Source organism: Triturus cristatus, chromosome 1_1 (genome assembly GCF_964204655.1).
Source record: "Triturus cristatus chromosome 1_1, aTriCri1.1, whole genome shotgun sequence".
NCBI lineage: Eukaryota > Metazoa > Chordata > Amphibia > Caudata > Salamandridae > Triturus > Triturus cristatus.
The window spans coordinates 676848824-676863960 of NC_140579.1; the positions used below are offsets into that span (position 1 = coordinate 676848824).

A 15137-nucleotide genomic window follows, 5' to 3' on the forward strand; every position below is an offset into this window, starting at 1 on the left:
TTTCCAACACATCCTTCAATATTTCTGAATTGAATCCGGAAGGGTGGTTGGTGTGGCAGACGAGTTCGGACTCCTGTCAACATCGGTTTCTGGATTTAGCGCAGGGGTATACACAGGTTCGTGTAGACCCCCGTTTTGAATCTTCTCACACTGTAACTACCTACTCAGTAGGGAAGTTATGCCAATCTTGGCTGCAACATTCCACTTTAGCATCTGTTAAACTTCATTTATCACGATTGAACGACAAAATAGATTTGAATGATTTTGTTAAGGATCCTGCGGTTGGCAGGTCCGAGAGACGGGTGTATGCTATTTACAACGAAGTTTGGAAGTTGTCGCAAATTGAGGCTGCTTCCCGATTACGAGCTATTGACCAAGCCAATATGGAGAAAGTATTGGCTGTAATAGATAATAGCATTAACACCCTGTCTTCCAAAATTTAGACCTTGGGTAATATAGTGTAATCTGTGGTAGACATTGTGCAGGATGATTTGTCTGTATTGTATCATGGTCAAAATCAATTGCGTTCTATTATGCAGTTTGCATGGACCTTGCAAACGTTAAAGGCAGGGAAAGTCCCTTGGGATTACATGAACACTTCATCTTTGTTCCTTCCTTTTAATTTAACTTCGAAACAACAGTTCATGTCCATGAAAGATGCTACATATTCATTACTACACTTTGAGAAATTAGAACCTTTGCCTTTCTCTGTTGCTGAATTGAATTCCGCTGTGTGGCTTATACATGGGTTGATCACATTACCGTTCCCCCTGTTTAAGTTCAGTTCGTGCATGAAACATTATGCCCTGGGCAGATATGAACAACTTGGTACTGCCTTTCTACACAAAGTTTGGTCACTCCCATTCACGTACAGATGCGTGAGGGACGGAAAAGAGGTTTATTTAAAAGGTGAAGAGTGCACTTCCTCTCCGGATCACTCAGTGGTGTGTAGGCACATTCAATTGCATGGTGCATGTAATGTGCACGCTCCAAATTTAGCTTGCGTCCTGAAAGGGATCCCTGTGCCAGTTATAACACCGTCTTTTACGCTGCTTGCTAACGGTAGTTATTTGCTTTTGAATAATGAAGCTTGCTGTGGGATGTTAGTGGGAATTCCCTACATAGTGACTGTATCACAGAGAGTAGTCTGCTGTAATAAGGTCCTTTTCCCACCCCCGCATGGACGGCTCGATGTATCCATCTGGCCTTCCATTCCAACCTTGAAAGCAGGTTCAATAAGATGAGCAGAATAAGGGCTTCATCCCAAGAAACATTTGTCCTTCACGTAGCAAACACGCGCACTGAGGTGCAGGCGCTTTTGAATACTGATCTCCCACTTCATTTTGGGACCCTGATTCAGACTATCTTTAATGCCTCGTCAACAAGTGGCATGGCTCATTTTTTTTAAATTGTGGGCTCCGGCCTCGTGACCTCCTTTCAAACTATTTTTGGTGTGATCCCGGCCTTTTTTCATTCTATTTTTTCCAGCGTCTTCGGAGGTCTCTCTTTACTTCTCACCCTCATAGCTGGAATACTTTTGTTGATCTGCGCACTGTGCTGTGGATGCACAACTTGCGTCACACGACAACATGTCCCGGCTGCTCCATCTTCGTAACCGGATGCTTGAATACTATGGCACCTTACCACTGGCAAATCTAAGCATAGCCTATGGATTGTCCTTCCGGTTTCCCTACTTTACTTGAGTGCAGCCCGTCTTTCACTGCCTAGATTGTCCGTTCCAATGGGCTCTGGATTTGTGTCTGTCGAACTCGGTGTCTCCTGCCCCGGATTATGATCGGCTGATGAGCCCCTTAGTGGCTCATGAGTTGGACTGTTCTGGCGTCGGGATTATGGCCTGTGGAGCAGCACATGGAGTCCTTGGGAATTGGGACATTGGAACGGCTGCGATTGACTTCTTAGCAAGAAGTTATCTTGAAGAGCACGCCAGTTGTCCTCGACTGGTGCTGGAGGCTCCGGTGGTTGAGGAGCATGTATGTTCCTTCCCCGTGCTGAACTGGATGGCAGATATTTTTGCGGAACGTTCCAATGACTTCCTCTTGGAAGCTGTTGCAACTTATTGTGCTTATACATTGATGGATTGACTTTTGCACTTTCATTTCGTCCTACGTCCTTCAATGATGTTTTTTTTATCCTTAACATGGTTTTTTTTCACTCCTTTTTAAATTTTTTCTTTATTTTTTCTTCGAACTTTTTCACTTACCTTATATGGACTTACAGTTCATGCCCTTGGTTCCGTTCTATAAAACTTGAACTCTGCGTTCTTGCAAGTGCGCCCCTACTGGTTAGTGGTCCGATCAAGGGGGGGTGTAGTGAAGATCGCTATCTATATATGTACAATGCTAAGTTAGCACAACCGCGTTAGATGTTAGAAAGCCATCTTGCCGCTTTTGCTGCTTTTGCACACGACACTGTAGTCACATGTTATTAAATTGAGAAATGCTTACTCGACTTTGCTTCACATGAGAACTGTCTGTTGTTCACATCCCAAACAGTGAGCAGCGACCTTGGTCTGTACATAGTGTAAAGAAACAGTCTGGGTCGCTAGACGGTGCATGTTGTTGAGTTCAGGTTGATCGGCCCACTATTTAGTCATAACACGCACGCAGCTGCAAATACCTGAAAGTCGGGTGCTTTTAATATTGCAGTGTTACATGTTTTCATTACATTCGGAAGAAGAGCATTCCCAGGAGCAGAGCCTAGCTGATCCTGTGATGTGATCTCACTGAGCTGATCTTTACGGTATGGGGTTCCCCATTCAAGCCTAGAGACCTTTTACTAGTCTAATAATAATACTATTAGTTTGCTAGAGAAAGGAAGGTGGCTTAGATCCACTGTCATTTTAGTATGATTACTCCTTTCATTTTCTATGGTATTGTAACTATGCTGATGGTTTTGATTTTAATCGTTTGTCTGCTTATGTTAGCCAAACTACTGCATCTTAGGACACGAGGTTTATAAAATAAACTCTTTAAACTTTACCGTGTCTCTGTTTATTCTGTTGTGGACTGATATGAGAATGATTCCCACCATTCCTGTGAAATACACTAAGTCGCTTGTTCTGGGTTGTCTATACATTGGGACCGCCGAGCTAAACCTTGGATAACGAATGGGACACTGATGCTGGTCGGATAAGGGGTTCTGGGTTCTGAGGTGAGTTTTTTGGTACACCACAATTCACTGAGGGCCTGGGTTCCTGCGCATAGTTCTGTGCATAAGCAGAATCCCTGCAACAAGAGTAGTTGAGTAGTAGAGAGTGAGTAGTAGAGAGTAGTAGTGTGAGTAGTAGAGAGTAGTAGAGTGAGTAGTAAAGAGTGAGTAGAGTGAGTAGTAGAGTAGTAGAGAGTGAGTAGTAGAGAGTAGTAGAGAGTGAGTAGTAGAGAGAGAGTAGTAGAGAGTGAGTAGTAGAGAGTAGTAGAGTGAGTAGTAGAGATAGTAGTAGAGAGTGAATAGTAGAGAGTGAGTAGTAGAGAGCAGTAGAGAGTGAGTAGTAGAGAGTGAGTAGTAGAGAGAGAGTAGAGAGAGAGTAGTAGAGAGTAGTAGAGTAGTAGAGAGTGAGTAGTAGAGTGAGTAGTAGAGAGTGAGTAGTAGAGAATAGTAGAGAGCGAGTATTTGGTTCCTGTCTGAGTGTTTGACTTGAAATTATGTTGATTGGGTTAGGGATAAGTGGAAGGTAAAGGGGCATGCTGGGATTTGTGGCAGCCTAATTTTATGGTGCAGCCGTCTTTTTAGTTTGTTGATTTTTTTTTGTGAATCATGAGCCGTTGAAGTAGAGGCAGCCTGCAGTAACATTTTGGGAATAGACATAGCACCTCATCCCATGCAGAGACGATCTCAACACCAATTTATTGTGTGGTGGAAGAGACAAGCCAAAAATCATCCCATGCTTTACAGCCTGGAAAAAACGCGATCCCCCAGTCCATAAGAATCAAAAAAGCGAAATATGGAAAACGTAGGCAACCTGCGTACAAAATATCCTCAAAACTGCTAAATAGCTTTACCAATGGCAACATTCCGTCGCAAGACTAATGTCAGACCTGTTTAAGGAGCTTCAATATTTTTAAAAGGAGAAGACAGGCAATTTTGTCTAGGTTGCAATAAGCGTGCCAGCCTCGCGCTAAAAGTAAAAAAGCCATTTGCTTTGCTATACAATACCATTAGCAAAGCAAATGGCTTTAACTTAATCAAAGGCGAGACCTATTGCATTTTCATTGCTTGTTTTAGGATGGAACGGAAGGAGACAACCCCTCAGACGTCACTGCAGAAAAATGCCAGGTGCAGATGAAGTGACAATACAACCTCTGGTCTTGATACCATTACATGGATGACACCCTTTTGCAACCTTTATCCCCAAAGCTGCCTCATATTTGCAGCTGAGGTGCCACAGAAATGGAAGGAGTCTACACTACAAAAAGTAGCCTGTACTACCAGAGCTCTGCTTAATATTTGTTCCTGTCGCAGCTTCATGACCCTCAAGAGCAGGGTTAGAAAAGCCAGTGTCAGGGCCACCACAGGCCAAGCCCTGGGTGGCACATGTCTGCCCCTCACTGATGTCTGTGAACAACCACAAATGTGATGGGTGCCCAGACCCAGTTCAACCACAGGAAGATGTATACAAGCTCTTTCCCGTTTCTGAGAGAGGGAATGCACATTTGCACAGTCTGTGTACCTAATCAGATATCCACGGCAAACCCTCTTGGTAATCTGAGACAGTTGTGGTTTCCCAGGAGTATTCCTGAAATTCTTTGAAAATGACGGAATTTTTTTTTTTTGTAAGAAATATTATTGCGGTCTATCTTTAACTATAACAAGAAATAAAAAGTTACGGACTTTAGAAATTACTTTAAATCTATGTGTTAAGCATATGTGAAGACATTTCTGTATTTTCTTACAGTTGCGGGTTATTTGTTTTGAGTGTTTTACCGTGAACCTTAATGTATTAGTTATAATTTTAGGAACAGCCTTACAACGCTTTGAATGTATAAACTCTGCGTACACATGCAGAGTGCACATCGTTGTTTAGTATTCACGATATATGAATTTACATTGGTACCTCCATTAGCTCACAAGTGATGTTAACCCAATATTTTACAATGTTACGCAGCAGTAAGTCTGCTCTCGTGGGAGGGGAGTGCGTGCTCTAAGGTGATGAAGTTGTTGAAATACTGTGCACATCCACAAAGTTGTGAGGTTGTGGATGTACGGACAGGGATTTTTCATCGTAAGAATAATGTTTTTTTCAGGAAGATTAAACAAATTAGCAATTGTGAATGCCATTGGTAAACATATGCACACACATAATTGTAAACTATACTCAATTATGTGTGCAAAACGGTTTACGCTTGCAAGCACCATGGGAAAGCTTCATCTTTCGCAGCGTCCCACCAGTACTTAAAGAATTGTATAAGAATTACCAAAAATGTATACGTATACTTCCACGCATAGGTGTAAACCTATTGGTGCAGGTTTACAAATTTGTTTTGCAAATCATGAGCAATTTTATGAAATATTAATAGTATGTGACCGAGGACACTAGAAAACAAGGTCCCATAAGAAGGGAAATAGAATGCATGTTTCCACTACACACGCAGGCACGCACACACACACACACAGATGCATTCATATACACTGGCATGCACACATACACACAGATGCAGACCCATACGCGCGCACACACAGATGCACACGCACACAGATGCGCACACACGCATGCGCGCACACACACACAGGCACACACACAGATGGCACACACATGGACACAAACACAGGCACACACACACACACATTCATGTTTCCGTGTGCGAGGCTGGGAGAAATAATGGTTCCCAGGACCAACTTAAGGGCTCCTATACAGAAGCGACCAACGCAACTTCTAACAAGCATTTGAAGTGGCGGTGGAGGGGGACAAAAGGGGGCTGGAAAGGCACGGACAGCGGAGTGCGTGCGGGGGGTGCGAAAATTCATGGATTGCGGGCGGGGGAGGTGCGAACAAGCATTTGAAATGGCGGTGAAGGGGGGCAAGAGGGGACTTGAAAGGCACGGACAGCGGAGTGCGTGCGGGGGGAGGGTGGGTGCGAAAATTCACGGACAGGGCACTACTACAAACAAAATGCTCACATGAAACAAACACACCTCACAACATAATACAAAACGACAGAAGCGCACCGGGATTATGCAAAACGACAGAAGCGCACCAGGATTAGGAGCAAGCCCCATAGGGGCAGTAGGGCCCCCCTCACTTACCCTAAAAATTATATAGTGCTTACTGAGTAATTGAAGGAGTCCGTGTCCCTCCGCAAGTAAATGATCCAATCCCAGTGGGCGTGCCTAAAAGGAGACAGGGTGGCAACAATGAGGGACTGACATGCTTTCAGTGCAATTATTGCACTGCCTTTGGCATAATTCGTGACGTCAAACGACGCGCACGAATCACAGCTGAAGGCGGAGCTGGGACGAGGCTTCTGGAATCGTATCGATTCCAAGAAGCCTCGTATGACGAGGGCAGCGCATGCGCTGCCACGTCAGGACGAGACCTAAAAAGGAATAGCCTCTTGATGTGAGGCTTGGTGGGACAACAGTCCTAAACAAGCCTTTTCAATGCAAATTGGTCTCGCATTTGTGAGAGTTGGAGCTATTAGTGTTGTAAACGACAATGTCTTTTACCGGTGTCTTTTGGGTTGTAGTGGGAGGAAACCAGAAAAAAATGAGGGACAAAGAAGAAGGATTGCCTATAGCAAGCAAGGATTTTTAAAGGATATCGACATAAACAAATAGAGTTCGCAGTCATCTGCGATAGCCAAGCAATAAAATAACATCTGTATGTTTAGGAGTGGCTCAGCCGCAGGCGGCGCTCAGACACCGCGGACACGTCCAGCACCAGGTCCCGAGCCGCCTTCCCCACGACTGTCCCCGGCTCTGCCTCCTCCAGCACAGAGTACAAGAGATGAGCAGAGACCCTGCCCCAGAGGGAGACGAAGCATAGTACTTGCCACTTCCACAGCTACTGGGAGCTCCAGGTGTTCATAATAAACACGTTAACAATAAATCCTTCTTTGGGACTTTTGGATATAGTCACCAGAAACAAAGACCCCAGTTATTGAACACCTCCAGCCACTCTCCGCATCCTCAGAGGAGAGAACAGGGCTGCATCACTTCAGCAGCTCGGGCTGGGAGCAGCGGAAGGGAGTAGGTTAATGTGAAGCAATAGAATGTGCGAATAGGAGAGGGGAAGGGACGGGATCTAGTATGAACAGCATAGCTCATTGGCTAATGCTTCCTCAGACATTAAACCAGCGGACACACCTTCTTAAGGGTGCAGAAGCTGCGTGATGCTCAGTTGGGAGACCACCTGGTATGTTCAGCTACCCAAAAGTTTACATTCATTGTTTGTGTGAACAAAAAGTCTGCATTGCCCATTAACATACCTGCGAGCAAACAAGGCTAATCCACAGTTAAGCCATTGTAGGTAAATATAGTTATTATAATAAATATGAAAAATAAGAGTTGTATTTAAGAATTGATAAGCTATTGAAAAATACTAGTAATCGTGTTTGGAATAGAGGAAATGACCGCACCAGAACACTTGTTAGAACATAGATTTAAACAAGCAGATGCTTAATATCAAAATGTAAAACATAACTGATGTAAAGTTAGCTATGAAACAAAAAAAAAAAACAGCTGTCGGAAGCTCTGCAGCCATGATTAACCCCAAAATCTGCTTAGTTAAAAGAGTCCCATTTTGGAAAAATAGAGTGCAGATGGTAATACTAAAGAGCAGCCGTTCACGGCCATTTATTGGCGGAGGGACGCTACCTTCCGCGTGACGTGCACGTACACTAGTAAGGATGGTATTTGCAATATGACAGGAAAAGGCACAAGCCCTGGTTTGGTGATCATTTTCAAGCTTAATATTCAGATATCCAAACGCATGTTTAAAATAATTTTCAAAAGACGAGTATGAGTTATGGAGCCATGGCTTGTCCACACTTGTTAATCACTCATCAGATTGTGATAAAGCCGGGCCTTGTTTACATTTTTTAAATGCACGGTTACACGCTGCTAGGCACTTAAGTGACTACAAATTCAGAGAACAAGCAATTCCTGAAAAGCTGTGTTATATCGAGGTTTAATTGTTCACTACGAACGTTTATACAGTATCTACTGCTTACTAACCCTGGGCAAAGCACTACGCTACGCTCGCGTAGTTTGCGCTACTTCGCACTATGCGAATTGCACGTAGCACAGTGCAAACACGTGTAGCGTAGCGCAGTGCAGCGGTCATTTTTTGCTTGCTCGTGGTCCTCAACTTCAAGTTGGCAACCGCGAGCAAGAAAAATGACATCCCGGTGAGTCTTTTGCCTCGTTCGCGATCAGCAACATCAAGTTGCTGATCGCGAGCGTGGAAAATAAACCTCCCGGTGAGATTCTCAACGCAGGGAAGTCAGGTTTTTCATTGCGAAAGGTCGCGTATGCTCGCGACCGCTCGCGATGAGAAACTACCAGTCCGCGTTGAGAAAGCTGCCGCTCGAGTAAAAATCTACTCGAGCGGCAGAAAACTACAGTTCGCACTGTGCAAGATGCCGTTTTCAATGATTGCACAGTGCCGGATGCTTGTCTGCACTGTGCAATCATTGAAAATGGCATCTTGCACAGTGTGAACAGGGTACTACGCAGTTCGCGAAGTGCTACGCGTAGCTCGCGTAGTGCGAAGTGCACATGCGCAGCTACGCGTAGCGCTACTTCGCAAACTACGCGTAGGGTTACCCAGTGAATGCCCGTCATGTAGCACCGCACGCCCCTCTATGAATGGAAAGAAGTGGGTGTGGCTGGTGACATCATGCATCCTCCTACATTTCCTCGAGTCCCTTCCTTCCGCGCCAGCTCTCTTCTGATCTCCATTTAATCTCTCTTCTGAAACTTCAACCTCATTTTTACCCTGGAGCAACCAGCACCCACCCTTCGTTTTAAGCAGTCCAATTCTCATGCAAATAAATACATCAACAAAGGAAGAAAGGCTGCCGTTTTGTAATACCTGTACAACCAATCAATTTTAGTGATATGAGGAGCCTGGTTTATCCGTGTATTAAATTCCTTATCATAAAACAGTTTGCATGGACGACTTCTAAATGGAAGAAAAAAGGTGTTTAGTAACAGACTAATGTGAAATCCTTGCTTTCGCCTATACACGCCTGCTACAGCGCAAGGCAGCACGTTACAACAATTACAACAGTGTATTCTGAAGGCGAGTACATCAAACAGTTATGGTTACAAGGTTTAAATCACAGACACTCGGAAGCGCAATACCCAGTGAGGCGGCTAATTTCAAACAGCGTCCATTCGACACATCCCCCTGAATGTTTTCTGGATACAACAGGGAAACGCCCAGTTTGTCGCCTGTTTGCCAAATAGTAACTCTGTAGTGTTTCGTTACAACTTACAACGGATACACAGAGGTGATGGTTTAAGGTGCTATTACACTTACTAAGTGCACTTTCTTGTAGCGCATCTTGCGCCTACAGAGATCTGCGACCCACCACCTGTATTGACAAAAACTGCCTTATTCAAACACCTGGGACCTTCTTCTGTAGAAAGACTATATAGGATTCTTCAGATGTTGGGCAAATACTTAAACTGGCAGTGAACCCGGCCTGCTGTAACTCACTCCATTCAACTGCCCCACCACATCACCATATCACCTGTCGCACGCTCTACCCTGCTGCTGTGTAATTTTCTCCGTAAATTGCGGGTGTGCCACTCTCATCGCAGCTCACAACAAGCATTGGCATAGCCAATAAGTCTCGCCTTTGGGACCTTATAAGTATTTAGTTATGCAGCACATTATTCTTGGTGCAACAACATCAACTGTTGCATGGCTAAACACTTATAAGGTCCCAAAGGTGAGACCTATTGGCTATGCCAATGCTTGTTGTTTTAAGCCATAAACACAGAAAATGCTCACCCTGTGAATACATAAAATAAACACAGAAAAAGCTCACCCCGTGAATACAAAAACTCTATTGCAGCAAAATCCGAGTATTCACCTCCCCTTGCATATCAGCATGAACAAAATGCTGAGTTTATTTCAAAGCAGTCTCGAGTTTATATTGCTTCCTGATACTGGAAGAACAGACTGGAGCGCGTCATTACCCTGATTTTCTCACCCTTTAGGCAGGGTTGCTTTAGAGTTAATGAGGGAGGCCCTGCTATCTCTGCACACCCGTGGCACTTGACAGGCAAGACATGTCAGGCGCATTAAAGCATGGCCTTCACTCTTTGGGCTGGGGACTCTCCGTGGAGGAAAAAGTACATTTTCTCTGAAAAAACGTGTTTTCAAGAGAAAGAACAGTGAATGAAGGTGCATCTGTGTGGGCACTGAAGTGAATGATACACAGGCACGATCTCATGTCCCACAAGGAATGTCTGGTCGAAGCCAAATTAGTTTTTTGGTATGGTGTGATGGGGAAGCGGTGTTACACAGTAATGTTAAATGAGCGCATTAATTGGGATAGGAGGCTAGACGTTTATCCTGACTAGAAATAAACCATCCCTGCTACAAAGGAACAACAGAGCATTTCCATAACAACCTATCTCTTTCCGGCGCAGCTGAACTCCTAATGATTTCCTGGTAACAGCACCACAACGATGCTGATAGCAGCAAGTAAATGTGCATCTTCCAGCGCGCGCTTCATCCGGTCTAGAGTTTGCAGAAGGGGCTCGTGCCAGCCTTGCGTCATGACTTCTGAGGCGGGGCCAGATGAAATGGAAGCAAATATAACTGCAGGATGATAGAACATCTCGCGAGGTTAATCAATGAAGCAGCCATCTTGAAGAGATACAAATATTTGTTTTTGTAATGTAGTGCTGGGTGACAGAAAAAAGCGCTTGCAACACGGGGGTTAATGGATTACTTTTTTAGACAAATTATTTCCACTTGTTATTTAACTAAACATTTGATTTTAAAGTAATCCAAAATTTATAATCTTGTTTTGGTATTTAGCCGTTGTGGAAACATGATACAAAATAAACGTGACTTATTTGTGCATAGTTTATTCTATTATGAATGGTATGATTTCTGGTTCACTTCAATCAGGAGTGTGTCTATTCTACGATGGCCGCCATTTTCATTATATATTAATTGAACAGACCCGTACACGTTCTTCAGTGGTACACAATTAGATATGACACTAGGGAAGGACTGTCAGGGATGCCGTATCCCCGTGGTGGAAGCAGCTTTCGAGGTCCGATACGCACCTTTTCCTCTCCATACAGGAAACTCGGCGTTGCATCATGCTTGGTCTCTGTGCCACCAGGTGAGGAGGAACAGTCACTATAAAGCAGGTTCCTGCAGGGACTGCACAGGACCAGTCTGCAGAGTTTCTTGGCAAAAGCAAGGATTTGCAGGATAAAGCAGGTCCCTGCAGGGACTGCACAGGACCAGTCTTCAGAGTTTCTTGGCAAAAGCAAGGATTTGCAGGCGTTATGTATTGTATTGCACGCTGCAAGCACACATGCTAACTCTCACACTGAGGCGAACTTAGATGGCTCAAAGTAATGCTCTCAACCGTGTCACAGCGTGTTGTTTAACACGCGAGCGCGCCTCACGTGGTAGCAGGGGGAAGGAGGGGGGCCTGCGCGATTCCCTTGCGGGAGCAATAATTGCTACCATATGGCGGCGCTCGCTCCCGCAAGGGAATCGCCACACATTCACGCGTTGCCATTGAAGGCAATGGAACGCGTGCACGTTTTAGCCTGAAAAAGGCAATCGATGGCTACAGGGCTCTTTCCTATGCAGCGTATGTGCGCTGCGTAGGCGAGACCTAAAAAGGATCAACAGCGCCAAACTTCTAATGTGCCAGCCTCTATCCCAAACCGCACTTTATAAAATTCAACAGACCCACCAGGGTCCGCCGAGAGACTCTCGTTCAGCTCTGATGTTTAGACACGTTACTTAAAATTTCCACGTATCAGCCCCACAAAGTCAAGCTGCGAAGGAGCGTGTCACAGGTGAAGACAATTAAGACTTCCGGGCGAGCGCGTCCCTTGATTTGACATCACACTTGTAAATACACGAACCACTCGACGCCATCGGGAACATCGCTCTGCAGATTGCCCAAAACAGCGAGCGAGCTAATAAAACAAGCTCCGTCTACAGGGAAAAGGGCCTCCTTCTTCCCATCCAATGCTGACAATGCTCCCCGGTCTACGGCAAGCTGTAAATGTGTGTGATGTTTGCAAACACCGGCATGGGCCTACGGCAAGCCCGACATGCGTGTGGTGTTTTGTCGCGCATGCCTACGATGTAAGGCATCGTGCGCATGTGGGTAAATAGTGCGAATGCACCCACAAATCAAATAGCAAACAAGCACTGAAAATGCAACAGGACGCGTATTTACGGGAGTCCTATTGCATTTTTAACGGAAGTGCAGATGTAAAAGAAGGCACGAACAGGAGGGGGTGGGAAGGTGTTGGTGGTCGAAGAAGTCAGGGAGTACGGGAGGGAACGGGGAGAGGCAGGGGAGCAAAACTGTTAATGAAGTAAAGGGGCCGATAGCCCCGGAAGGGAAAAAATTACGACATGCCCTTCAGGAGGCGGGATTACCAAGCCAAGCACCAATCAGAATGCAGAAAATATGACGCAAGCCAATCAAAAATAAGGCTGGAAAGTGGGCGGAGCTTCCCCCACTTTACTGTATACAGCATCTCTCGACGAGCCAAATCATGCGCTGCCTAGGCAAGACCTAAAAATAGAAAGGTGTGAGCATCATAACAGTTGCTCGGGTTGCTGAGCAGAATATACTACTGATCCAATCACACCAATGAATCTGAGGAAGCATTTTGGAGCCTTGTTAGGAGGTAATGCCCCATTTGTGTTTGCTACAATGGGTGCCAGGTACAGCAGCAAATATCAATATTCATCTATTGCACACATTTCAAAAGGTCCTCCTCTGCCAACAAATACTAACGCTACTCTTCAGAAACTACTCACGGGTAAGAAGAGTGCATAAGACCCTCGTTCAGCCCTTCCACTCAGCCAGAACAATAATAATGTACAGGGTCATAGGTCGATTAGCCTGAATTGCTGCTCTATTGTATGGTATTGTCATATTTTGAAGTCCAGATTGTTAATTATTAATGCCATTTAATGATAACTGTGCAGCGTGGAGCATTTTCCATGAATTGCATGATGTGGTTGCGATACAGAAAAACTAATAAATAAAAGCAAACGTTAAATAACTGTTAAAGTGGGCAAAGTAAAAGATCTACTCCATATCACCAGTGGGCAACAAAATTGGGCACAAGGCTGCTCGTCATGTTCCCAGGTTCAGTCTGTAACATCTCAATATATCAGCTGCAGCTCATTGACAACTAGTGCAATTTTAGCTGGGTATGTCCCATCCTTATATGTTTCCAGTGTTCATTTCGTTATCACTCTCTTTTTATATCCGCCTGTAAGCGGTATGACTATGTTCCTAACTGCGTAGCTTTCCGTCGAACTCAAAATGTTATACAAACAAAAGGTTTGAGGGTAGTAACTATGGCCCTGTCAAAGAAAAATAGATATCTAAGAAAAACAGGTGTGAGAGTATATTATAAAACAGATATAAGTGTTGTTAGCTAGTGAAGAATGAATATTGCTTAGCCATCTCTAGTGTACTTTTCGTCTTTAAAGTGCTTTCTTATTACCAACCTTTTGAAATTGTGCAAAATCCACCGACCCTCTCCCTCACCTCTCTGCGCACTCCAGGGTCACTTGCTGGACCATTGAGCTGTAATTCAATAACACACGACAATAATTCAGTGATAAATGACAAACGGAGATTCAAGCGGCAGCACGAGCAAACATAATGAAGATATGGGACGAAGAGACAGCTCTGCAGACAGGTCTTTGCTGAGAGCATGCTTGGATGTGTGGATGGGCACGTTTCTGTTGTATTTATAAGAAAGGGATGCGGTATACTTGCTCTATGTATTAGGAGTCATTATTTAGCCTGGCTGTGTGTTTTGATGTGAGTGGAGTTTTGGAGTGGCTAACATTGGAATGTAGTGCATGTCATCCAGTGTCTGGGGAGGCAGGGGTGGCGGCTGATGAGAAGGCTGAGCAGGAAGATACTTGGTTCATGGTATGACATCATGTATTTGCATTTTATGTTAATTTGTAACCTGGCTTACTACATAAGCTACCTATGTGACTTCTGAATTCTGTACTTCCTGGAATTCTACACTGTGCTATAAGATAGGACTGCTGCAAAGGACGGAATGGGGATGCAGAATGAACTGCACTGTTTCTGACTCATGATCATTCCAAAGAAGGTACTTTTTGGATGAACATGGAGAGTGAAGCATTCAATCACCCAGTAAAAGTGATTTCTCAATGGAGAAGTCACAGAATGATTAGGCATTGACATCTGTCTTTCGTCTACTGCAAATGCAGTTTCATCAGCAAGGTGCCTACATTTTACCTTCATTGTATGGGACTGTTTGTTTTACCTATGTTAGTTGATGATGTTCTACTGCTAGGGTTTCATTTGTAGACGTGGGTACCTGGCTCTCACTGACTTGCTTTGGCATCCCTCTAGCATTGCTACATCTCTGTCCTGCCCAAACCCTCCCATGATTTATATGTCCTACCCTCACTGGCTGCCTCCTTCTGCTTCTCTCTCCTGCAGCTTATTTCCTCTTCTGCGTCCTTTTGCCCACCAACCATTTAGGGTAAGAGCATTGTATTCACTGGGTTTGTTCCGCATTCGTTCTGCCTTGCTTCCACCAGTCCTCTCTCCTGTCTCATCTAGTACATTGAAATGGCCTTATGGTAGCATAAAACCCCATAATGCAATCAACGTAACATAACAAAAGTCACTCAGTATGTGTGTATTTGGGAAAGTTTGTCGGGTGGTCTATGTGTCATGGTGCCTGTAGGTTTATGTGCGAGGCAGTCTGATTGTTGCTTGTCTGTGTGCTTGGGGTAGCATAAGGTATATATAGGTATGTTGCTTGTCTCTGTAGATTTGCACGCATATGTTGAGTATCATTGTCTACGTGGATTCTGTACATCTCTCTCCTTGTGGAATGCCCTCTTTGATAGCCAAACCCTTTGGCTATGTGAATGCTTGTTTGAGAAA

The 15137-nt window shown here is 44.5% G+C and overlaps 1 protein-coding gene across 9 annotated transcripts in view; it reads left to right on the forward strand.

Annotated features, from left to right (window-relative positions):
• LOC146870867 (SWI/SNF-related matrix-associated actin-dependent regulator of chromatin subfamily D member 2-like) overlaps window positions 1-15137 on the forward strand; it is a 1426174-nt gene that overhangs the window by 572590 nt on the left and 838447 nt on the right. For 3 of the 9 annotated variants that reach the window (XM_085647049.1, XM_085647052.1, XM_085647053.1), the window contains exon 1: window positions 11170-11327. The exons of 5 other annotated variants lie outside the window; for them this stretch is intronic. In XM_085647049.1, coding sequence (XP_085503175.1) covers window positions 11196-11327 — 132 coding nt within the window. In that variant the 5' untranslated portion in view covers window positions 11170-11195. Of the gene's footprint in view, window positions 1-11169; window positions 11328-15137 lie in introns of those variants that run through there. One more of the 9 variants, XM_085647060.1, reaches the window with a different exon arrangement.